The following is a 27,316-nucleotide window of genomic DNA, read 5'->3' on the forward strand; positions in this document are numbered from 1 at the left end:
AACGAATTACCCCATTCACTTGATCCGTGCGAAAGCCTCTATGCCTTATCAAATTACTTCTAAGTGCCCAGTTCAGAAATGCATTTTACTTTATGAACTTTTTAAAAGATAATAAATTGTACATATTTCGCACCTCTAACTTTTCGGAGTTCTGTGCGTTTTAAGCAACTAAGGATCTTTTGCTTTAAAGCTGAAGGGAAATATCGTGAGAAAAGTTCTCCATAATGTTCTCTAAAATATATGAAGTCTGCTAATCCGTGCAAAGCTGTGTAGCCAAGCGATTTAGCGCTCCGGTACGTTATTAACGTTTTTCGACTAATTTGCTATTATTTTTAAAAGATAGAAAAAATTAACAGCATTTAATATAATCTAAATAGCGAGTACGTACCACGATTAATACGGTGCAATGATTTTAAACTATATTTTTAATTTTAATATATTTTGAGTAATTATATTTTAATGTTGAGGTAAATTTGGAGCTGTTACGAGTGGTATCTACGCGCAGTAAACTACCTGCTTTCTTGTTCTTTTCGTAGCCGCTATTTACATCATAATTCGTCGTTACACTACGAAATAAGACTAAAAACAGAAAACTTTTTCCACTTTATAGCAATTTTTCGTGTTTAACGTATACGGGACAGAACAAGTTAAGCTATAATGGCCTCCTTTAATTCCTTAAGCTCCTTTGCGTGTATCCATTTGATTCCTGTCGCGGAAGCCGCGCTGGGCGGCCGCGTGATAACCCTACAGAATAAAATGTGTTTATTAGAGTTAGAAGTTCAAACATCTCTTACCTTTTTAACACTTCGGACATGACCAATTTTTTTAAGCGATGATGATGATGAGAAATCGTGTCCACTCAGACGATTAATTTTCCAAAACCATTGACCTTCTGGCGCAGTGGTATACGATGTGGTCGTGGATTCGATTCCCGGCATGGGCAATTGGAGAACTTACAATCTGTAGCTGGCCTGATTTGTGGGAGGCTATGGCCGTAGCTACTAACCTACAGTCAAAACCTTGCTGCCAAGCGATTTAGCGTTCCGGTACGATGCTGCGTAGAAACAAAGGGGTATGCCTGGGTATAATGGGTAGCCCTTCCAGGTTAGCCCGCTTCCATCTTAGACTGCATTATTATTTACTACAGGCTGAGGGTTGCAGTCAAAAGCTAACTTGTACCTGAATTCTAAAAAACTTACTGGATTTTCTTTCCCAGAAGATTCTCAAGCCTCGGCCTAACAAAAGGCAAAGGACCTTGATTCTTATGTTCCTCTTGACAGAAAGCCACTGTCGCCTTATCGTAACAGCAAATCTCCTTCAGTACAATGTCATAGGGGAACGGATACACCTGTTCGATCCTACATAAAGCAATTTTGTCTTCCATCTTCTTCTCTTTTCGCAGTTCATCGACAGTTATAGCTACTTTTCCAGAACAGAAGATGAGTTTCTTTACTTCTTTTGGTTTTTTGCATGCTGGACCGTTTTCTCTTATTGCTCTTGTACGAAATTGAATAAAATAAAACGATTATTTAGATGTAAAACTTTGATGCCATTATGGCTATGGTATGACCATTAGGCATCAAATAGAAAAAATGGAAGGGTGTTTTTGCGAAACCTTAGTGGTTAATATCACAAGTGTAAATTAAAAATTTATAACACACCCGACAAGTGAAGGTTACAGTAACTAGAAAAGACCGAAAAGACCTGATAACTTTCAAACGGCTGAACTGATTTTCTTGGACTATTCCGCGCCTACGATCTAAAATATCTAAGTTTACCAAAACATCATTTTCAAATAAATAATTATGTATTTAGGCAACGTCCATCTTGACAGCTTGACATTTGTCAATTGACATAATATTATGAACCTAACGGTTATCTAACCTTCTTTTCTACAAGAAAACTAGAAAAGAGCTGATAACTCTTAAACGGCTGAATTTTTTTGGATTATAGCTAAGAACACCCTCGATCAAGCCACCTTTCAAACAAAAAAAAGTAAATTAAAATCGGTTCATTCGTTTAGGCGCTACGATGCCACAGATAGATACACAGATACAAACGTCAAACTTATAACACCCCTCTTTTTGGGTCGGGGTTTAAAAATACGTGGACAGACAACATCAAACGATTCTCAGGGAGCCGCTGGATACAGGCGGCGCGCGCCGTAAGACCGTGGAAAGAAGTCCCTACAAGAGATCTATGTCCAGTTGTGAACGTCTAACGGTTGATAATGATGATGATAATCCTGCTCACGTCAAAATTCATACCTCTGAAAGCAAGTGCCGGGTAGAAAGTCCTTGAAGGGCGAGGTGTAGTATGGGTGCTTGAGGCCAACTTTCGGCGTCATCAGGACGAGCGGCTTACGGAACGGCAGCGCGATTTGCCGACGCATCAGGTGGAAATAGTTTGCTGGTGTTGTTACGTTGCAAACTATCCAGTTTGCGCTTCTGAGTTGTTTTACTGGAACATGAAAATATATCAATTAACATGGGCTTACCATGGAAGAAAGAAGCCTGGTAGAAAGCCCAAGTAAATTACTAGGGCATAAGTGAAGTATAAATAGGGCTTCATACTTCATAGGTTTGCTTCCTTTTTACACTCTTCCAATAAAAGATTCATTTGACGATTCGAAAGCATTTCCTAATTTTTTTGGACTAAAAGTTCTCTCTTCTTCGCCCATCCTTGATGTCTAAGACAGCACACAAAATTATAGAATTCACGTAAAAGTGTAAAAGATTTCAGTTTCACTTCGCCTAGGAGTTCACAATTTTTTTTGGTTTCAATGTTTCTAGGTATCTTGATAATAATATACTATACGCTTACCCCACATATCTTTATCGTCAAGATTTGGAATTTTATCTTCATCATCATCAGCTTGCTGAAGGTAACGCTCGACACGTGCAGACGAATGCTCAGGACCCTGGAAAATTAGAAATCTTTGAAATCATCTTTAACATAGCCTTATAAATTCATGTGAATCTGTATGGCACTGTAGCTAACACACAGTTGATGCAATAATGCAGCAGAAAAGTAGTGTGACGATCACAATCACAATTGCCCTTGCTTGGCTGGTGCTCTCTCACTATTAGCCATTAGACCGCCGCATTCCAGCCAGAATACACCGCTCGCTGCTTCAGCAACGCAGAAGACGTAAGAACGATGACGAAAAGAAGACAATAAAAATTGGGTGCTCTAACCGCTCCATCAATCCCATGTGGCAGTTGTATCACAAGGCCAGATTGACAGATCCACTTGCTCTCTCCATTGCAGATAAAAGTGTCGAACACTGGTTGAGCTTCGTCAGCGAAGTCCCCATATTGCGCCTCCCAGATCGTTAGCAAATAGGGGCTCGAGTAGGAGTAGCCAACTTCAAAACCCAAGATACCTAAAATAAAACCCAACAATAACGTGGAATTCATCGTCGGACAGGATTTCTTCTATTTTCAGCCATTGCAAAAAATTGGGGAGTACAGACGAGTTTGACAAAAAGCGATTCTCGTTGCGAAGTTGTTATATCATAAAATATCGCATGCTAATTCAGAATTTGGCTGTAACTTTTTTGTTTGATAAACTTTGAATTGAATTAAATTATTTATCGTACAACATACAAGTTCAATCCGCAAACAGTAACACTAATACAGCCAATAACAACAATCGGAATGATACCAATGTGCTTTGCTGCCAGTATACTTAATACTAACCTAGGTACTGGTTTAACTGAATGCTGATTAAGAGGAACAAACTTACCACTTAGAAACTAAATAATTAAAGCCATTTCGAGCTACACGCACATTTAGAGTCAGGTTGTTCAAAGCACCCATTGCGTGTGATTTAAGAAGCGATGCAGTCTCTAAGTGCTTGTAATTAACAGTTGTTCCAACGATAATTACACGAGAAATCCCTAAATAACTTGCCGGATACTATTTAACGTCAATTCAACAAGAGTAGGAGGCAAATGCTATCTAGATATGAGAATGCAAACAATTCGCTTTGAGTACATTTCTGTGACTTGCGATACTTAAGTGGATAAGAAGCTGGTTTCACAACTGTTATGGGCAGTTCTATTTTTACCCTTTAATGCATAAGAATTGATATTTGATGAGATTTGGTGTATTTCGGACGCCATACTCATAGACCAATAAATTGTTTCGCGTTTACAATTGTCCTTCGTGTCTAGTTATTTCTTGAAACGATCTATAAAACAACCTTCAGTTTTCGCTTATGGCTACACAGTACCTACTTTTTGAAAAACAGGTGCTTTTCATCAAGTTTTCAAAATATACTACGTCCAAATACCAAAGCAGCAAAAGTCATTTCCATATTTGGTTTTATGTGGAAATGAATTTTTTAACGGGAAATTTGATTTTCCTTTTAGCAAGAATTGATTTAGCAAATTGCAGTTCTGCGTGGATAATGGCGTGAATAATGGAGTCGAGTCTCTTGTTTTGCTCTAAATTTAGAGATCTGCATCTTTTTCTTTATACTGTTGTCAAAAAAGGACGGGACATGAATTTTAAAGACATTCAATTTTAGTACATGCTATAAAAAACAATATAGACTCACGACTGGTAGCCAAAGTCATGAGGTTTGACAGTTCTAAATTAAATTAATTTTGTCTGACCTTTTCTTATTACATTGGTAAGAAAGAGATGCGAGTACACAAGATTCTAGTTGCGCTCTAAATCAGTACCATTGACTCAGTAATTTCATTAAGATTTTTTTGTTACAGGTAAGGGAACTCACCAAATTCACACAGAGAGCTGTTGTGGAGACTGTACTTAGCCTGGTCTGGATATAAAGTGTCGAGAACTCGGTAAGTGGCGCCATCTACACTCTGGTGATGATATACGTGATGCCTACAAAAATTAACCTCTTTAGGGTGCCAGTCCACTGAAGAGCATAGGAGTGGAGCGGAATGGAGATGTGCTCAGTAGACTAATCAGATTATAACAATAAATAATTATTACTAATTTATCTGTAGGGGTTATTATAAGATCTTAATACTATCAACGTCGGTATAATTCGAGCATCGAAATACAGTGTTAAATGGACCTTAATCCCTTTGTTTTAAACCTCGTCATCGCCGTACTATACCACCAAACAACCAAATAGAACGATAAATCACCCACTGCGCAGGTTCAGTATCAGTGTACCTACTTCTAACTGACGCCATGTATCTATTCAATATTATATTTTTGTTTTCTAGAAATCTTACACTAAAGGCATCTCCGGGTCTGAGAAGGAGCCTACAACAAACTCAACCGACTAAAAGGTCTACGGAGCTTTTAAAAAACCAATCTAAAATTGACCCCATGTATTCAATGTTACATTTGTTTTCTTAAAAACCTACACTAAAGGTACCTACTGGTCTGAGAAGAAGGCCACAATAAACTCAACCGACTGTTTAGATCTACAGAGCTTTTAAAAAACCAATCAAGAAATGGTTTCCAACGTTCGTGTGTAGGTGATTCGTCTTTGTTACCCTTTATAGCGCTAAATCAAAGTTAAACCGAAATGTAAAATGGTAAAAAGAAAACTGAAGCGATTGTCCTGCAACGGAAATTGGAGCCTTTTACGTTAAACCTAGAACAGTCAGTTATTGTGGTACAAAATAGTGATGGGCTTGTTGAAAAATATATTTATCGATATATTTATCGATAGTTGCAAAGAGTAGATAAGGATACTAAGTAATCCATATATTTTTACTAGCCTATACACAAGTTGCTGGAAAACTAAAAAAGGATTGATATTTAAGTAGAAATGATAGTTAAGAAACGCATAAAGAATCACTCACATGATATACTAAAAATATTTACTCAGAACCGATAGAGAAGAGATTTGAATGTGTTAATAATAGGAATCTAGGTTGAGAATAGAGATTGTTCAAAATGAAAATCCATCACAGATTAGAATTCTTTTAAAACAAGTTCAGATACAAATACATCATGATCAATCCATCGCCGGCTCACTACAGAGCACGGGTCTCCTCTCAGAGTGAGTGGGCATACCAGGCTGGCCAAGTGCTGGCCAAGACACAAAACGCTACGTGTTTAAATAAAATAAAACAATCATAAGAAGTCGGGGTGATCAGAATTCATCACAACTAGTTGTAACAAAGGCTTTCAGTCAGATTTAATTTTTACTAGTTTAACTATAATAGATATAGTGCATAACTGAGTAGGCTTCTGTGATAGTAGAGCGGTGCGGGAGAATTACACCCCTCCCGCACCGCTCGATTACCGCAGAAACCTACTCAGTTATGCGTTATGACTATCGCTTTCAATCAGAACTAGTTTATACTAAAAACGTGTTTTAGTTGATTAGATATATCGACATTTTGTGGCCATCCCTTCAAAATCCCGAATCAGGGTCAGTCGCCCGATACAAGGAAGTCGGTCACCGCTCGATTAGTTCGAACTGCGGCGAAATGATCAATTTAGCGAGAGGAATAAAAGTGGCCCGCTTTGATGCAGACCTTTGTGCCAACAAAACTAACATCTGACTCTCTTTGTGTGTGACAAAGCTCCCGGTGCTATTCATTCATCCCTTATTGAACACAACATCAATGAATAAATTGCTATGAAAAGCAACCCAGGATATTATGTTATATGCTCTGATTCTCAGTTGATAACCGTCTTCAATAAATAGAATGATTTAATCTTTTTATAGACAACTAGAGGATGCCCGCGACTTCATTCGCGAGGATGTAGGTTTTTGAAGATCCCGTAGGAACTGTTTGGTTTTCCGGGAAAAAAAGTTGTCTATGTCAATAACATGGACGCAAGCTACCTCGGTACCAAACATACAAATCGGTTGAGCGGATGAGTCTTTAGGAATTCCGTGGGAACTTTTTGATTTTCCAGGATAAAAAATAGCCTATGTCCGTCCCCGGGATATAAGCTAGCTCTGTACCTTTCGTCAGAATTGGTTAAACTGTTGGGCCGTGAAAAGGTAACAGACAGACAGACACTTTTGCATTTCTAATATTAGTATGGATATCAAACTAAAACGATCTATTAAATATAAAAGAAGATTAATTCATGGTCGCAGCTTGACTAGTTCGAACTGCGACAAAATGATCAATTTAGCGAGAGGTATAAAAGTGGCCCGCTTTTATGCAGTCCTTTGTGCCAACAAAACTAACATACCTTGACAAAGCTACTGGTGATATTTATTCGTTCATTCTTAATACCTTTATTGTTCACAACGTTAATGTATAGATTGCAATAAAAAGGAAACCAGAATATTATTTTTATGATCTGATGATCAGTTGATGACCGACTTTAATAAATAGAATATTTGAACCTTTTTACTAACAACATCAAACTAAAAGCCTCGATAGCTCAACGGTTGACGAACGGACTGAATTCATAAAGGTTCAAACCCCACCCGTTGCACTATTGTCGTACCCACACCTGGTACAAGCTTTACGCTTAATTGGAGGGGAAAGGGGAGTATTTTTTTTTTGTAAAAAAAAAAGATCACCTGTGGGCCATAGTTCCTCTTTCGACGTCTTCACCAGTAAGTCGTATGTGTATCTGATCCCGCAACAGAGATCCGTATGCCAACGCTTCACCCATCGCCCAGTCAGCAATACCATCCTTCACCTGAAACGTTGGTGAAATATTCCTAGTTATTAAGATATCATGTACCACCATCAAAAGTCCATCATAGTATCGATACTGTTGTGTTCCTCGCTTTTTCCCCTTATATAGCGATCGAAGACTGTTCTAGACCATGTTTATTTGACCAACAGGGCTATTCGCTAACTCAGTGATCAACACTAGTTCACTCTGTTGTTGTTCACTGAATGATTCCAATTCACCGAGCTCATTTGTTTGACATTTGTTTTTAATCTATTAAAGGTTTCCTACGAAAAAGTGTTTTAAAACCACTCCGTGAAGCCAAATAAGTTTGATGGCTATCATTATTGATCACTGAGCGAATCTTCCCGCAGCCCCGCAGGCCTTATTAAGAAAAAATACTAACGATATTAAACGCAAACATTAAAGCTCTTGTATTTTTTGTACATATCAGATATTAATAGAATAGGTAAATAAAACTAATTTGTAAATAGTCTTTCATAATTCAAGCCCAAGATTTTTTTTTTTGCAAGAGTGATAATAATTTAAACGTCTTGGCCGTCTAGGTATTCATAGTCTAGACATACTTGTTTTGAAAAATATAATGGTAATATTATATAGTATATTATATAGTAAATATTAACCATTTTAGCTCGTTTTTCCAACATTTTGTGAATGCCTTTGTGAATTTCGAATGCCCATGGTTCTGGTGGCTTGCAAAAGTGTTGTGATATTGTAGCAATCGTCGCTTCACTGATACCTGTATCTTTGACCTAATAAATATAAAACAAAAACAAAAATTGTTATAAAATCGCCATTCTTACTTACAAGTACGTATTTTTGTCAATTTCTAAAATGTCTAAAAGTTTATACAGAACCCTCAGGCTAGGTTCGAATCATTAATACCTCAATGGTTCGAATGTAGTTTTTTTGTAATTGATATTTTAACTGTATCAAAACTGTCTTTACTTTGATGCAGTTTTATCAACTGGAATGGCACAGCACCCTGCAATTTAGCAACTGATGATGTATAAAGAGTTATTTTTTATTTGATTCCTAATATTTACTTTCTATCTCAGTAATGTAATTTAAATCCATACTAAGAAATATTAAGTGTTTGATTTTATTGATATTTGGTACAGTTTATACCAGAGAACGACATAGGCTACTTTGTATCCTGGAAAATCAAAGAGTTCCCACGAAGTCAAAAAAATAAATGAAATCCTTCTGGACTAAATCGCGGGCATCATCTAGAAAATAATATTTTCGATATAAATGTATTATGCTTAATACCTTTTTGGGATCGGTAGATTCGAAAAACCCAGTCCAAGGCGTATCCACCCAGTCCATGATGCTCAGTTTGGTGACCTTCTTCGCAAGTTCGAAGTGCTTGTTCAGAGTGTCCGTGTATTCCTTTTCCCACTGCTTGATATCAGCGTCCGTCACTACGCCTTCCGCTTTTAGCTTCTCTTCGTATATTTTGTCAACTTCATTAAAAAATAAACGATTATTTATTTTGCGCTAGATGTAATAAAGTAAATTTCTATCCAAAAATTCTCTTTTCAAAGTATAATTCTTTAGTTTGTAATATTTGTGTTTATACTTTAGCGTTTAATGTTTAAGGTGCTTAAAATGTCAAAGTAGAAACTCACTGATTGATATATCAACGTACATCTCAAACTGCTGAGTTTAGAAACTTGAAATTTTGAATGTAGGCTTTCTATAGGTATAATGGACCTAAAAAAAGTTTAACAAGTTCCTTCTTGAACAGGCAGCGGTACTCGATCGCCAGTCGCATTATGAGCTATGCTGAAGCGTCATTCGTGATACAGAAGAACTGTACCTGTCTTCATGCTCCTTATCTTCTTGTACATAAAGGGTTGCGTGAACATGGGCTCGTCCTCCTCGCTGTGGCCGAAGCGTCGGTAGCACACGAAGTCTATTACAACGTCCTTCTTGAACTGGCAGCGGTACTCGATCGCCATTCGAGCCGTATGCGCTACCGCTTCTGCGTCGTCTCCGTTAACGTGAAAAACTGGCGCATCGAAGGCCTTTGCTACGTCTGAAAAACGTGGGAATCGTGAAAAATTCACGTATTTGTGAAAAAACTTAACGGCTGCACCGCTTCTTGAAGCCTGATAAATAATAAAGTAAAAGTAAAGTAAAATATTCTTTACTTAACACCAACAAGACATAGTAATATATAAATAACATTACAGATTTATGTACAAAAGGCGGCCTTATCGCTAAAATAACGATCTCTTCCAGGCAACCTTAGGGTGAGGAGATAATAAAAATCAAAGAAAGTGGAAGGGGTGTACTAATAAAATAAAGTAATAATGCTTTGGAACTTTATAAATAGTAGGTACACATGTTTTACAATTGAATTTTGAACTATCGCATGCAGTGCTCCCTGGTGGTTTATAATCGCAGAAACGCGGTCTTCTTCAAGTGGTCTAGGCTCTAGAAGAGTCCGGTATTACTTCTTCCTCCCCTCCACTTTTTGGTGCTTTTCCAGTATTGCTCTTGTGGCCTTGAGGCTACGGATTGCTGTTTTTGTTTAATGGTTTTGTTTAATACCTGAACAATAGGGCACGCTCCTGCTGAATCGAGGGTCGGTGGTGTACCCGATCTGGTTGTTGCACACGATGTGAATGGCGCCGTGAGTGCTGAAGTACTTGAGGTTGCCCAGCTGCATCGTCTCGTACACCACACCCTGCCCGGCGAACGCTGCATCCCCGTGCATTACTATTGCCATTACCTTTATAGAATTTTGATTTATTTTATTTTATGCTTCAACGCCAAATCGCATACGGAGTCAGAGGTTCAGAATTATGCGAAGTTAACGCTGATCGAACAGCGAATTCACTAACCCAGTGTCTAACACAGAATGATTACCGCCTAGCTCATTCGACATTTATTTTTAAATCATGTTTTTTGCGAAAAACTATTTTGATATTACTCAGTGAAGCAGCAATGTAGAACCAAGCAATATCAAATGAGCTCGGTGGCTATCAGTCAGTGATAGACACTCATTACTGAGTAAGCAAATCACCCTACAGGATGAATTAGTAGGCGCACGCAGCAAAACAAATTATCTAGTACTAAAAAACGAAAGTGACTACAGCATCTCCGTCCGTATATTATTTCGTCTTTGCCTGACATCATTCGCATTTTCAGTTCTAAAAAATGCGTAGTTTTTGGCGCGTTCGAGACGTCCGTAATATACAATCAGCATAAAATGTTCTAACGCTGAAAACTAAGACTTAAGATTTTGTTAATGCTCATCTGCATGTAAAATGGGATGTTATGTATTTTGCCATTGACCTGATAGTTCTAGTCAAATATTTGTGGCGTGAGAAGTTGTTTAAGGAAAAGATCCAAAGGAATCGAATATGCCTCGAAATATAAGCCCAATATCACAGGACAGAAAAATATACCAAAAACTGCGTGCTTTAATTTAGAAGCTCTGCAATGAAACGGTTTCGTTTTTGCGTTATTTATCTTAGAGAATTTCGAAAACAAATATGTATTTGCTTTAATTACATTCACATTAACATGTTCGTATATGGGTAGTTGGGAAGGCTGCCAAACGAGGGTTAAGCTGCTATGTCAGGATCAATTCCAATCAATCGCATACTAGGTATCATCATCTAAGTACTTCTAAGTACTCGTTAATCAATTAGTATAACAAATAATTAAAAAAATTCAAAAAATCCCGACTGGTTTGCATTGTATTTTTTTCAGCCCGCAAATTAAAGTGCATCCGCTATTTTGATTTTTTAAGCATTTCATGACACTTGTTCTGTCAAGACAAATCTAATTACGTATTATTTATAAAAGTCGGTTGACCCGTTGAGTAGTTACGAGCGGGCCAAGGGACGGACACACATACATACAGGTCAAAAACATAACCCTCCTTTTTGGGCTTTCCCAGGTAAAAAGAAGTGAGTTCTTGGGACACCTGAAAGAAGCTGCATTTTGTTTCACTCACTCGTATGGGCAAAATTTACGTTGCCCAGCCAAGTTCGTTCGCTTCACTTTTTTGTATTCAAGTCCCCATTTCAAACGATTATAGAAACGCAGAACTAACCTCAGAAATTCTTCCAAGACAAGCGGGCCCCCTCACAAAATTTTCTATCTTCTTGCTTCTTAACTCAACTGTTAGACTTTTTAGGGATCCCACTCCAGGCCTTATGACGCTTGTGCGAAACGGCTCCCTGCAACTCATTTGTATACCTATGGTTCTATACACTTTCTAAAGGGGTTAACTTAAATTACCTTGTCTCCATTACAGTCCCCCTTCCAATGTTGTTCAGCGCGTGCCTTCCCCACCACTACAGGGGAGACCACCTCCAAATGTGACGGGTTGCAACTCATAGATACTTTGATATATTTGTTTGTCCTCCGTATAAACCGGTGTATAAACGTGCCGAGATGGTATTTTATGTCACCCGAACCCTGGACCAAGAACAGAAAATACGGTTATTGTTGCCTATTCGGTTGTACATGTACGTACACAAATCTTTCTCTTTGTGTCGTATTCCTCATTGCGGAGGGTCGTAGCCCCTTTCCATTAAATCACATAATGGATGGAGTTTTCTTTGGATAAAAATGTGCGGGTTCCCAGATACTCTTGGTTAAGAGAAGAAATTATTATCTATCATGAGATGTTATATTGATGATAACCAGGACCGACGGTTTAAACGTGCTCTAACGCACGGAGGCCAAATTCGAAACTCTAAAGTTGGTTACCCATCCAGCTACCGAATTGGGTCAAAATTGCTTAATAATCGCAATCAATTGATATGCCTTGTAACAATCAGGCCGCAAGTCTCTCGCCAACCATTAAACCTAACTAAGTTGACGGAATAACAAGAATATTGTGAAAGGATGCCACTGCTTTTAGACCTTCAGCTTAGATATTTGTGGAATTTAAAATAGGCATAGACAAAAAAAACAATTCATCAAAAATATCAAACATTACCGGCTCTTTGGGTTCCATAGGTTTAAATTGAGCAAAGATATCCGTCAACTGCTTCCGACACACATTAACTAACATATTCAGTCGTCCTGAAATTAAAAATAATACTTGCACGCACTTCTCCAGTGATACACATCTATCAAAGAAGATGCTGTTGTATTTTTTTATTTATGGGTGTTGATAATGCTGTCAATTTTTTTTTGCACACAGGACTTTAAGCATTCTACTAATTTTGTTTGGTTAGACAAAGACAAGACTAGTAATTTATGACACTTGTTTTCCAAGATAATAAAAATATATTAGACCGCAATTCAGTTTTCTTCTGATGAAAAAAACGCGCAATCCATGTCCATATACTATTTACTTACTGTTGAAAATGAAACTTCACTATATTTATTTTCTCGTAAAAGCACTGGTTTTAATTCACGTAGGTAGATATTATTTCTACAAGTATTTCATACTACATGTTGTTTTACTATAATTGTATTTATAACTATTTTATGTACACATATCGCTTTAAACTCTAAGAAATTGTGATATAGAAACTTACGGTAGAAAGACAAAAGGAACTGTACTGTGACAGAAATATCTAACATTTTTTATGCTCGGTAGACGGTACCCGCTTTCGCAATATAATGAATCGTGTGAGATAAATTTAAATCAGCGACATCTATTTTACGGTAGGGAAACTATATTTTTACGTATACATGCTGAACTATTTTGAATACTTACTATAAATCCGAAAGTTGGTCTGTCTGTCTGTTTGAGCCTTTTTCTGAACTGAACCGATCTTGATGTTTGGTGGAGACAGAAATGGCAAATTTTTATATCGGAAAATAAACGAGCTCCCACTTTATTTTTTTTAAAGCCTGATAATCTCGCGGGTATCTGTTAGTGTTAGGTAAAGATGTGTTCACATACCTCGATGTTGCATGGCCATGACGATTGATTCAACTCCCAACTTTGTGCTCGTGTCGACGATTTCTTCCAACATGGCGATCATACTCTCTCCACCCTCTAATCCAAAACGTTTCTCTGCCGGCCACTTGGTCGCAAAATATTTTTCGAGGCTTTAAATACATAGTAATCATCGTTTATTTATCCAATTTTTTTTTTTATTATATAGACTAGCGCTTGGCTGCAATCAGACCCGCTAGCAAGTGATGATGCAGCCTAAGATGGAGCGCGCTTGCCTAGACGTAGAATTGTTTTTCATAGTTGACAAGCAAATATAATATAGGCAATGATGAATGAGAACCAGATTGGCCTGATTTTTTCTAAAAGTGATTTTATTAGAATTGCTGTAAATGGTAAAGTCATAAGCGCTATATTTTCTGGCCTAATATTAATTTATGTTTCATTTTTTCCATAGCAGCATAAAGTAGTAAATCAGTATGGTCAATGATAAACTGAACTTAAACTTACGGTTTACAGTGTTTACGGTTTACAGGTTTAAGTTGGTTTACAACAATTTTACTTAATATATTTTTAATTCATTTGAATTTAAAAAAACAGTTAGGCCATTCTGGCTCTCAAGTAAGTATTATGTACTCTCTTAATTTGACGCTGTTTTTATTAAGATTACTACCATTACTAAACACCGCAATCTTTCGAATCATCAATCAATCATCAATCATCACGTGATTTGAAAATCATCTTTTTTGCATGAAAAAGATTAAAACCCTTTTTTATTTGTGGATCAAAATACTTACTATTTATTTTTTACAATTTCATGAAGTATAATTGATTTATAAACAAATGGTATCCTACTCTAGTTTCGGTAAATAAAATATATATCGAAGATAAATTTATTCAACTGAAATATTACATTAGCTTGAATTCGCTTATTCTTCCCGACATGTTTTAATCATTAATTGCATGTAACCTGAACATGGTATGGCAGAATGCCAGCCAAGTACTCGAAAACAAAAGCCCTTAAAACCACGAAGTCGAAAAAATTTCATCCAATTTTTTGTGAAAAATTAATTATAATTTTGTCCTTTTCGATAAATACGAATATTAAAGCAACGAGCGTGTTTTAAGAAACGAATTAAATTGAGGCTCAAAAATTGTCCACTTTTACCTGTAGGCTTTTCTCGTCTTTTGAAATATATTAATGTTTAATTTGAACTTTTTGAAAATTACTTTCACGTTTTAAATATGGAGTTGACTGACTGTGACTTGCGGTCGTGTCTTAAAAGTTTAAGCATTTTTTCAGAAATTGATGCCAAGATGATTTGATGTGTGTGTATGAAAAATGTGAGGAAACCTGCATGCCTGAGAGTTCTCCTAATATTCTCAAAGATGCGTGAAATCTGCCAATCCGCATCTGGCCAGCGTGGTAGACTATGGCCCAAACTCTTCTCATTCTGAGAGGAGACCTGTGCTCAGTAATGACCCGGCGCTGGGTTGAGATGATAATGAAAATTGAGAGGAGGGGAGTTATTCGCTAACTCAGTGATTTGACATTTGTTTTTAATCCATTGAAGGGTTGTCAGGAAATATTATTTTAAACCACTCAGTAAAGCAGCCACGTACCAAGCAATGCCAACTGAGTTTGATGACTTTCGTTTGCCGAGGGCATTCGCCTAGTGCGTTCAGGCAATTTATACAAAGGGTATAATGATGATAACAAATGTTCTAACTCACAACACAGCTTTAGTAAGACGTCGCATAATGTCCCGTTTCTCCTCAACGGTCTTGTCGAACGCGCCGGGCGGTTCCAGCCGCTCCCGTATGAACTGGATCGCGTCCAAATCGTACAAGTGCATGTACTCCACGCCTATTGAACCGCAGTACGCTGTTTCCAACCGATTTACTATATCTCTGGAAATGATTACACAAACTATATTGTTTTTGTCGTTGCTTAAATAAATTTAAGGCTGCATATCACTGAAATGAACATATTCAAGTACGCTGGAAGATGGACGCTGAATTGCCATACAAAGTTATTTTTTGTGTCCATTCCCTTCGCACTGAACGAGTGCTTATCTCGATAAATACCATACTAATTTTGTTGAAGTTTAAACTAGGGTTTGAAAATAATACAGTACAAATACATGGTTCCTCTCGTATAACGAAATGTAATGCCTAAAAAATTACCTCAGGGATAAGGCTGACTCTTTACCACCAATAAAAGTTCTCGCAGGTAGTTCGAAAACATCATCCATTTGAGCCTCACCTATGACAGATTATGAGATTACAAATAACAATTAACTTCCTTATTTCTTGAGATCTTAGAAAATTATGCCATTTGACAAGAAAGAAAGTCTTAGTAGAGAAAACTATAGGTAACCATATCACACTAATATTATAAAGGCGAAAGTTTGTGTGTGTGTGTGTGTGTGTATGTTTGTTACTCCTTCACGCAGAAACTACTGGACGGATTTAGCTGAAATTTGGAATGGAGATAGATAATATCCTGGATTAGCACATAGGCTACTTTTTATCCCGGAAAATCAAAGAGTTCCCACGGGATTTCTAAAAACCTAAATCCACGCGGGCGAAGCTGCGGGCATCAGCTAGTAGTATTATAAATGCGAAAGTTTGTCTGCCTGTCTGCTAACTTATCACGACCTATCTGTTAAACTGATTTTGACGGGTACAGAGATAGCTTGCATCTCAGGGTCGAGATGCCCATTGCCACTTCAGCTTGGCAGCCCGCTGAGCTATGTCGGTTCCTCTGGTGCTTCTACGGATCTCCTCATTTCTGAGTTGCTCACGTAGAGAAACTCCAAGCATAGCTCTCTCCGTCGCCCATCCAGCAAAAGTATTGATTACTATAGCTTATGCCCGCGACTTTGCGTGGGCTACATTTATTTTACACCCTTAGGGGTTGAAATGTCAAAAATCCTTTCTTAGCGGATGTTTTTTTAACTAGCTTGTGTTTGAAATCGCACCAAACAGAAGATGATGCAGCCTAAGTTGGAGCGTGCCTGTCTACGTCATAATAGCTATCTGCATGCCTTTTAGCCTGATCCATACTGTAGTTTGAGCTGTGCATTGTAGATCATGTCAGTCAGTCAGTCACCTTTTCCTTCTATATACTTAATTCATACCTAAAGTAGTGCCGAGTTCCCGCGACACTATTTTACATTCCAGTCCTTTCAACTCTAACGGCGGGACTTGCTTCTCCAGTAACCAATTAGCAGCTATCGTCATATTCAATGGATCGGTTTTTGCCAGTAGATGTCCACGCACCTGTTTATTTAGTACCTCTACATTATGTTTTCAGAGTACCGTATCTCCAGAGAAAAAGACGGTCAAGTGTGAGTCGGACTTAAACATTTCATTTTCTCATTTTCATGGCGGCCATTTTGAAATTTTTATTATTTGTTGTTAACGCGGGAATAAATATAAATATTCTGTGATTTCATCTCTTGAAATAAAACTTTCTATCTTAGCGCCACGCTCTTTATAACGAACGTTCGCTGTAAAAAGCATGAAACAAATTAACTACCTGATAGCTTCGGATTAGACTCATCACAGCCAAATGCATCTTGATTCTTTCTGTAACCTCTTTATCTTCCTTCTTCTTCTTGGGTTCTGGAATCGAAAATATAATGTTTTTATTAGGTACTAGCTGATGCCCGCAGCTTCGCCCGCGTGGATTTAGGGTCTGAAATCCCGTGGAAAAGTTGTCACAAAGTTCCTCTATCGATTAAAAAAAAAATTACGCAAATCGGTTCCGAAATCTCGGAGATTTCGGTGTACATAGGAAGAAAAACACAACTCCCTTTTTGAAAGTCGGTTAAAAAAGTAGCCTATGTTACTCCCTGATCAATCCTCTACTTGTCTGTGAAAACCCCGTCAAAATCGGTCCAGCCGTTCCGAAGATTAGCCTTTTCAAACAGACAGACAGACAGACAGACAGACAAAAAATTTAAAAACGTGTGATTCAGTGTTGGTATCGTTCAAATAACCATATGAGCTTAATATGAGGTAGTTATTTCGAAATTACAGACAGGCACTCCAATTTTATTTATTAAGTATAGATTGCACTTTAAATTGACATAAACTTCATATTTTTTTCCCGATCTTCCGTCCCACCAACGTTTAGATGGACTTTACCAATGGACCGTGCAAGTCGTAATAAAAACCAATTCGTGCCAAAACGAACTACAAAGACATTTGAATACGCCGCCATATTGATTTTATTCAAATTTATTTATTTATATATATGTCACAGCCAAAGTAATAAATCCTGATATTATATATATTATCTAGTCATTATTTATAATGTCTACCCAATTTAGATAAACTGATAATTGACACAGAATTAATCACATTAACTAGCTATTTTATATAATTTCTTCGAAGACTTGGATGATGTAATAAAACAAGTAGGTACTTACAGGTAAATATTATAAAATTATATTTCAATTTGCCTTATGCATACCTAACTATATGTGTAGCAATATTATACTGTTTTGAGACTTATTTCGTGGTTTAATGACATAATTATGTATTATAACGGGTACATAGGTTAGGTTAGGTTAGGTTTTTTTTTTTTTTTTTTTTTTTTATATTAAATCAGAGTTCCTCTGACAAGAATCAGAGACCTTTTTTAACATTTTTATTTTTACCTATTATATTTTTATTATATTACATCCAAAATTTTTATTGAAGTTAACAATATCTATTCTTATAATAAATATCCAACTATCAATCTTTATTTTAGCTTAATATATTAAAATTATAACAATTTTATTTTAGCGTACTCTGACTTCTCTATCGTTTAGGTAACTATTTACAATTTGCTTGAGATTCAGGAGGCATTTTTCGTCCAGTAAGCGATATCTCACCGCCGGCCACCACGCGCTATCAAAGGCTCCCTCTATATCCAGTGATACGACAACATTGATAAGTTTATTATCAAGATTGCTTCGTATATGTTGCACCAAGTCCCAGAGGGAGCCTTCGGTACCGCGCTGTGGTACGAGTCCATACTGTCTTGGATTAGCTCTTGGCAACAGGTGCCATCGAAGCCTCCTCACGATCATCTTCTCCAGAATCTTTCCGAGGACCGGCAACAGTCCTATGGGTCTATATAATTTTAGTTGACTGGAGTCAGATTTTCCGGGTTTCCGCAGAACTATTGCCGTTACCTGTTTCCAGAGTACCGGAAAACACGATATTTCGAGGCACCTGCTGACAATAGCCAAATATACACTTGCGTCAGCATTTATGGTCTCCGCGCAAATGTCAGCCGTGAAACCATCACTTCCTGGTACTTTTTTAGGGTTAAATGTTGAGATCACATATTTTAGTTCCTCTCTCGTAAAGGGAGGGTCCTTTATTTCATCTTCCATAGGTTCTATTATACTTCCAGCCCTTTCTCGTATTTTCCTGTGATCGGAATTGTCATCAGATTCCACATCCTGGGGAAAGAAAGTGTTGGCCAGTAATCTTGCAGATTCTACCGAAATTAGGACGGTTCCTTCCTTTACGAGAGGTTGATCTTGCGATTTTTTGGCCTGACTGCATACAGTGATGTCTACATTGCTTTTAAATTCCCTACCATTCCTTATCGTATAAAAAGTGGGAGTCCTGCCCTCATTCGGTGTGTTTAGATTCATCTCCGCAAAAACTCCGAGTACTTTCTTTCCTCGAAGGTCCTCTGAATTGCTGCCCCACCATGGACTCCATGAGTTAAAGTCCCCCCCTATTAAAATGTATCTTGTTTTTAAAATCTCTATAATTACTTTAAGTTGTGATAAATTTGGTTCCACGGGGAGGCTGTCCTCTAAGTATACGGAGATGATTCCAAGTTCCCATATTGTATTCGTTTTTATAATCGCGACAGCTATATTCTCAGAAGTGGTTGTGGGGCATTCAACGATCTGCATTTCGTCATTAAAAATAACAATTGCGCTCTTTACTGGCTTTGTCCGATTCTGTGATCGCCGAACTACCCTGAAGCCACTTTTTTGTGCGGTTTCCCCTTTCACCCCCACATATGGTTCCTGAACGAGGGCAAGACTAATCCCACATTTTTGTGCCTCCAGCGTCATTTCTTTGAAGGCCAGCTGTTTTGTTTGGAAGTTACCTTGGGTTATATTATTAGACTTAATTGATTCGCCCGAGGAGCCCTTAGCAGTACGCCACTCTCGCCCTTGCCAGAGCATCCCACTTTTTCCGGATCGGGCAACTATCATCAAAACTGTTGTGATCCGTCCGGTCCAGTCGGCCACTCTGGCAGTTGCGACACGTGGGTCGGTCTCCAGCCTTCCACGCCGGGCACTCGCTACGCAGGTGCGGACCCGCGCAGTGGCTGCAGGTGTCTACGGACTCCTGGCAGGCCCTGCGACCATGCCCGTAGCCGAGACACCTGGAGCACGTAACCAGCGGGGACTGATCCTTAGCCACAACTCGTTGCAAGTCTATATGGACCTTCCCCACAGCTGTGACGCACTGCCATACTGGCGGCGACACCTGCAGGACGACATGGTTCTCGAGCGGGTTTCTAGCTCTTCTTCGGAATTTCACGCTTACCCTGTAGTCATCGTCAGGTATCGCCCCCAGCACGTTTTCATTTTGGAGTTTAAGGGCGCCCAAGATGTCCTCGTCTGTGTTAATGTTAAGGACATTTAGTAGTATGATGAGTGGGTCCCTATTCTCTACCTCCTGTGTGAGGAGTGTTGGGCTGCCAGACTTGAGTTTCTCTGCCACTTTGGCAAGCTCTTCTCGCGATTGGCAGCCCAACACTACCTTTTGATCCTTTGCCTTTCTCAGTCTATCCACTCGCACGCCTGATGTCTTCGCGTTCACGGCTGTTCTAATTTTATTGAGGACGTCTTCACTGGTATCGTGGGTGTCAACGGAAGACACTACGATTGAGTGGACAGGCCGGGGCTGGAGGGTAGCACCAGCAGGCTTGGCGGTCGCTGCCACCGCCGCATATGTGGTAGCCCTTTCCTGGATGTTTTCATTAAGACGCTCCATCTGTTCCTTTATGGCACCCATGTCTCGTCTGGACGCGGCCGCCAACTCTTTCTGGTGTTGGAGTTCGGCCATAATCTGTTTTTGGTGGTCGTCCAATTTTTGGGCTATATCGGCTGCAAGCACACCTTCGCTTTTATCGATTTGCGCGCCTTGTCGTTTCGCTTGCTTATTCGGCAGCTCCTTAGCCTTAACCTTGCTCTGATCGGTGCATATTTCGGCGTTCTGAGGTCCCGCCATCTCTGCCTCCTTCACGAGCTGGTACAGCCTCTCAATGGCCTGAAGTACGTCCGTTTTTATGTCGCTTCTAAGGTTGCGAGAGTTTTTGAGTTGAAGCTTGGCTTTCAAGAGGCATCCTTTTGCTTCCGCAACCCTCCCTTTAGGTATACTCGTGTCCGACCCCGGGGAGGTGAACGTTTGGTACGTCATGTTCATCGCAGTTCCTTTTTTCCGAGTCGCTTGACCGTCGCCATGCAGCGGCGTGTCCAGCGTGCCCGGCTTGGGGGGGCTGGCTGCATCGTCTTTATCATGCATCGGCAGGTTAGACCCGCTCGCGTCCACGCCCGTCTTCGGCGTCTGATTAAGCTTAGGCTCGGCCATCTCTCCAGCTGCAGAAAGCGATTTCCTTGGAACTCCAGGGCTCTGTGTTTTGATAGGTGTTCTTAATCCAAGCATTTTGTTCCGAGGAAGACAGTATACTTATAACAGCACAGATTTTGTTTTAACCTAGCCTATGTCAATTTACTAATTTAACAGGTGTAAAGAGCTCGCTAAACTAATAATTAGATTTGGAGGTGTATAGGGTCTCCAGCTGTCAATAACCTTAACCTAACCTTTGCAGTCAATCGTTAAGTGGTGTATAGGGCCTGTAGTCAAAATTAAACTTAAACTTAAAACTTAAAACTACTTTTAACAAGTTAAACCAGATTTGAAAAAGTTAGAGGTGTAAAAAGCCTCCAGCTGTCAAAAACCTATTACTAACTTATTTAAAGTACTAACTATCAGTGTACAATCAATCTGGTCCAATGAGTCTTGTTAATGGTCAACACAAACTAGCCTCCATAAGGTTTGTACATCAAAAAGAATCGTCCTTTACACAATGAAAAAAATTTGTGTAGTCGGAATTGGTTTTGACAGAGATATTTTTGGGTGTAAAAGGCCCAACAGTCAAAAGATAGCCTAAGATACTTATAACTAACTAAATTTAAAACCTATTTCTAACTTATTTAAAGTACTGACTAACTAGCAGTGTATAGTCTACTCGGTTAAATAACTTAAAATTTATAGAATTTAGTGTCCACTGTTAGTACGTATTTTGCTATATACAAGTTATTGTATATTGCAGAGTTATTGCACCGTTTTTTGAGAGTGTCGTGAGAACCCCGAATTTTTAAAAATTTAATATCTAAAAAACTATTAGGCCGAAATTTTTGAAATTTAAAATGTATATACAACTGGTTGAGATCTACAGATTCTAATAAAAATAAATAGGGGTTCTCGATCTATATTTTTTAAAATAAAATTTTGAAATTTTTAAAATTTTCAATAACTCTGCAAATACTTAACCGATTTTTAAAATCTAAGTGTCGCCGTGCAGGGCTTGATTTCTTCTTTTAAATGCAGCCTCCCGGAGCAACCCAAGTCGTCTCGATCCTGGACCACGTGGCCACGTGGTCGGTGGTTTTTCCTGTATTTCCCCCACTTAGCGGTGCAGGAAAAATCCAGCAGAGGTGTCGCCTTGTAGGGCTCCGTGAGGCTCGTCGACTCCAGCAACAAAAAAGGTATGTCGTCGATCTGGTTTTTGTGGCGCACGCCGTTTAAGTTCGAAAATTTTCAAACTTTTAGGTTTTTTGGCCACTGCCCGTCCAATTTTCGACTTATTTCTATGCACTTTCCGCCAGATTGAAGGCCTAAACGAGGCGCAACTTTTGATGCATAACACTTCACAATCTGATAAGAAAAAACCACTTTTTCTATTTTCCAAAGATTAAAACTTTGCGGAGCGGGCGTTGGAGCACTTAAAACGCGCGCGATTCCTGCTGTGGGCAACGGCGGCACTGGGTTAGGTTAGGTTAGGTTAGGTTAGGTTAGGTTAGGTTAGGTTAGGTTAGGTTAGGTTAGGTTAGGTTAGGTTAGGTTAGGTTAGGTTAGGTTAGGTTAGGTTAGGTTAGGTTCAAAGTTAGACAACTGAGGCCCTCCTATTCCATGGTTCACGCAGAGGTCCACCCCGGGACGCGCAAATCAACGTCCAGGGCACAGTCGTGAAGGTCAAAGCCTCTATGAAATACCTGGGCCTAACCTTGGACGGACGATGGGGTTTTGGAGCGCATTTTAAGCAGCTAGGTCCCAGGCTTGTCAACGCCGCCGCAGCTCTCGGCAGACTGCTGCCAAATATTGGAGGGCCTGAGTCGACTTGCAGACGGCTGTACGCGGGAATTGTGAGGAGTATGGCACTGTACGGGGCACCTGTGTGGGTGCAAGCTCTGTCTCCGCAAAACAAAATGCTTTTGCGGAGACCGCAAAGAATAATAGCTGTGCGAAATATCCGGGGGTACCGCACAGTGTCATGGACCGCTGCTACGCTGCTTTCGGGTGACCCACCGTGGGAACTCCAGGCCGAGGTGCATGCGGAGGTGTACCGGTACCGAGCGGATCTGAGGGCTCAGGGTGAGAGGCCAAGTCCGGACGAAGTTCAAAGGATCAGAGCCATTGCACAGACGGCCCTGATCAGCAGATGGAAGGAAGATTTGCAAAACCCTATTGCGGGCACCCTGACTGTCGTGGCAATACAGCCCCACCTGGAGCACTGGCTGAAAAGACGTCACGGGACCTTAACCTATCGGTTGGTGCAGGTGCTTACAGGACATGGGTGTTTCGGTAAGTACCTGCACCAGATTGCAAGGCGGGAAGTGACCCCGGCCTGCCACGAATGCGGTGCACCCTCCGATACGGCACAGCACACACTGGCGGAATGCACAGCCTGGGCGCCGCAGAGGCATCCATTGTCGTTCATCTTGGGCAGCGATCTATCGCTCCCAAGCGTGATAAACGCGATGATCGCCAATGAGACTTGTTGGACGGCAATGGTGTCCTTCTGTGAGGAGGTGATGGCATTGAAGGAGGCGGCTGAAAGGGAAAGAGAGCTGGATCCCAACGCTCATCCCATACGCCGTAAACGCCAGGGGCAAAGGAGGCGCCAATATGCGCGCTACCTCGTGCCCTAAATGAAGACATAAACACACACAAGGCGTCGGCATCCCATAGGGATGTCCAGTAATGTGGCGGTATCGTTGAGACGGCACAGTGGTATGCAAACTGCGTTCCTGTGTCGTCTCGTCATGACGCAGACGGCCCCGCTGGGTTTTAGTGGGTATTCTGGTTCTGCCAGCGAGTCCCACATACCCCCCCGGAAGCAGCGTGATCAGCTCTGCTTCCGGGAGGGATGCGTAAAAGCATTTCCCAGCGATAAAAAAAAAAAAAAAAAAAAAAAAAAAAAAAAAAAAAAAAAAAAAAAGGTTCAAAGTTAGACCGTATTTATTACTTTGGCTAACTTTGAACCGCTATTATGAATAATATCCGGATAAAGTGATTAATTTATTACATTGTCTAGTCAATTTTGATATTATACATAATGACCAGTCATTATGTATAATAGCTATTTAATCACTATGACTGTAACATATACACCCTAAAAACTTTACTTACTCTCCTGCTTTTTTGTTTATTTTTGTCAAGTAAACATTTTAAGGCTACGTGTTAGGTTTGCAAGCTTACTGCTGGTGCGGGGGCTAAACTCATCCTCAAATTCTTCGATTTTCAGAGTAGGCCCGCTGACGCTTTCGTAAAATCCATCCCATGACTAAAAACCAAACTTTAATTAAACTTAAAATACAATTATTTGCGTTTAATATGCACATATCTCGTTAACTATGTTTTTTTAATTTATAAAAAAATATTTTGTACTATTCTGTATCCACGGAGAGAAGTTAATATAGGGCTCTCTCTGTTACGTAATCCCATGGAAATGACAGAGACAAAAAAGTCAATCGGTTAATCATTTTGAGTGACTAACCAATCAGAAACAAACCTATGTTTTCGAATTGAATTTCGAATGTTTTTTGAAAACATATAAGTAGGTTCTTTAATAGAGTTGTACGGAAAACATAGGTTCGTTTGTGATTGGTTGGTCACTCAAAATGGTTAACACCCAGTGACTATTTTGTCTTTGTCATTCGTATGGGATTACGTAACAGAGAGAGCCCTATACTAACTTCTCTCCGTAGATAGATGATATTGCAAACTTTCATGGTTTTAAAAGTCGTACCTGATTCACTGGAGCTTTAGAATTTTTCCAATCTAAGTATTGAGCTTCTAAGTAATTCGCATTAGTTCCACTCAAAAACGTCTCCGCTTTGGAATACTGTAGTCTTTTTGAAACGTATTTTATGTACTAGAAAAATATATTTTTTTAATCAATATAATAGAAATTGAAAGATTTTTATTCAAATAAACTTTTACAAGTGCTTTCGAATAGTCAAGTGAATCTATCACGGCAGCACTGGTTCGTAATGCTCTTCGTACCGAAAAGAAGAAACTCGGTGATGGCTCATTTCAAAACTTCAATTTACAGTATTGTGCAACACAATATATTAGTAGGTAAATGCTTATTTCAATCCCGCGCATTGCTTTAGCGAATTGAATCTTTTATCATTTACATAATTTTCGATTGTATAATATGCTTTTAGTAGATTTTTTTTAACTTGTGTAAAGGCAAGTCTAAAATTGACCGTGGGATAATGTAGAAAGGATAAGCAGGCATTTCCAGCTATTCCATAACATACAAGAACAAAAGTGGTTAAGTGTGAGTCGAACTCGCATTTTTTAAATTTTAATTTGCATGGCAGTCATTTTGTTATTCGCCATCTTGGTTTTATTTATTGTTATAGCGGCAATAGATACACCAACTCAGCTCCTATTACGGTTCATGAGATACCGCCCGCTGACAGACAGACAGACAGACAGACGGTCGGCGGAAGCTTAGAAAGAGGGAGGGCTTTATTGGAGGGCCCAACCCAAGCCCTACCTCACGAGCCGCCTCAGTGAAACAGTATGCCTTAGCCTGTGACCTTAACAACGATAAAGTGATAATGAGAAGGTATCTAATCCTAGAATGCTAGACCATTGCAATCGAAGTGTCTATGACCTGTAGTTGATACAAGAACCGTTCATGGATCACTGCATCTATCGCTTATTCATGAAAACGCTTACCGTTGAGTTAGTAACACGCATCGGTGATGTTTTAAGTATTTGAAATGCTGTTGTTAAGGCCATGTTTAAACTTCAACTTTATTGTAAACAAATTATAAATAATGAACGTTTGAAAAATATAGTAAGTAATGTTTTTTTATAATTATTACATAAATAATGATTAAAACGATTAAAATTCTAAAAATCTCTTTAGGTGTCTACGTGACAAAATGAAAGATGCAAAGAGAATATAAGATAATCACTACGTTTTGACTGATGCAAAGAGAAATAAGTTTTTAGTTCCACGTTTTTTTTTTTTTGAAAATAGAATGCTTTCATAAAATCCAGAAGATAAAAGTGATGAAAACATACGTGTTATTTCTTGTACTACCGGTTTATTTGGTCTCAAAAGCCGGAAGATTTTTCTTGGAAAAACTAAACAATGATGGGATTAGATCAAACTGAGTCGAATATCACGCAGCATGCGGTAAGCAAAATAGCGCACATCGCCGCAATATGTGAGACTTCCCGTGCCAATTTGAACATGCCTATAATTGCCTATTGGAAGGGTATTGAAGAAAATGCTTTCACGGAATTTCCCTCATTCTGACTGAAGCTTAAGTCGCCTTTGTCGCCAGATCTAAAACTTGAGTGTTGTCATCATCTCAACCCATCCCAGGCCCACTACTGTCTCCTCTCAGAATGAGAAAGATTTAGGTCGTGGTCCACCACATTGGCCAAATGTGAAGAACTCTAGATTTCCTCACGATGATTTTCATCGCCGTTAAGGCAAGTGATTTTTCGTGAGTAAGTACCTGAGATCGAATCGCGATCTTCCTGAAGCTGACGTCTTAGCCTCGACCACTTAGCCATCACCGCATTTTTGTTTCGTTCTTGAGTGTAACCTTAGTATTTAGTATATTAGCTTACTGGGAAACATTATTTTGTGCTGATCCGTGTAATTTGCTAAAAACTCCATACTTTCTGGAACATATTACCTTGAACAAGCAAACATCACAATTCGTAGACAATGACGGTAATACGCAGCAGGGATAAGGCATCAAAATGAATTTATATAGGGGAAGATTGCAGGCGCCACGAAGAGAGGGGCTTGGGAAAGACTCGAGGCGCCGCCGCTTAGAGGTCATTCTTGTGACAGGGGTGACGTATATGGGCGCTCATTTTCATTGCCTGAAGTAATGGAAAAGTTAGAAACTCCATGTTGTCGGTTTACTTGTAAATAGTAGCTAACATCGCCAGCGGCTTTGTCACGTTTTAATAAAGGCAAAGTATTTAGTTGCTTTGTTTTTCAAGAGCTACAATGTGTAGTAAATTAAAGCTATACTTCCATACCCTCTTCTTCATCGAAGCGTACCTATTACGTTGATGGTCCTATTATTTGTTGTTCTAAATCTAAAATGATTTTATTTTCTTTAATCTAGACATTTTTGGCCACTGAATACTAAACTGGACTAATACCAAGCAAAACGGCCTAAAACGGTGCCAAAATTTGTGATTTCGATCAAAACGGTACAGTTACAGTAAAGTTTTAACAGCTTTC

General features: G+C 39.1%; 2 protein-coding genes across 2 annotated transcripts in view; one reads left to right on the forward strand and one right to left on the reverse strand.

Moving 5' to 3' along the window:
* Positions 1 to 27,316, forward strand: part of LOC123867426 — a 212,647-nt gene that overhangs the window by 60,953 nt on the left and 124,378 nt on the right. The window lies entirely within an intron of this gene.
* Positions 592 to 25,989, reverse strand: LOC123867434 (2-oxoglutarate dehydrogenase, mitochondrial-like). The gene is made up of 21 exons (XM_045909466.1): positions 25,777 to 25,989; positions 24,833 to 24,958; positions 24,283 to 24,367; positions 17,027 to 17,112; positions 16,626 to 16,767; positions 15,670 to 15,748; positions 15,217 to 15,393; positions 13,489 to 13,637; positions 12,571 to 12,656; positions 11,865 to 12,044; positions 10,164 to 10,344; positions 9,427 to 9,645; positions 8,877 to 9,070; positions 8,228 to 8,356; positions 7,486 to 7,607; positions 4,744 to 4,856; positions 3,198 to 3,385; positions 2,824 to 2,920; positions 2,268 to 2,460; positions 1,200 to 1,496; positions 592 to 744 (listed from the first exon to the last, which is right to left on the reverse strand). Exons 1-21 carry the CDS (start codon positions 25,837 to 25,839, stop codon positions 648 to 650), a joined length of 3,003 nt encoding a protein of 1,000 aa, XP_045765422.1. The 5' UTR covers positions 25,840 to 25,989; the 3' UTR covers positions 592 to 647.

The sequence above is a fragment of the Maniola jurtina genome, chromosome 8 (assembly GCF_905333055.1).
Source record: "Maniola jurtina chromosome 8, ilManJurt1.1, whole genome shotgun sequence".
Lineage (NCBI taxonomy): Eukaryota > Metazoa > Arthropoda > Insecta > Lepidoptera > Nymphalidae > Maniola > Maniola jurtina.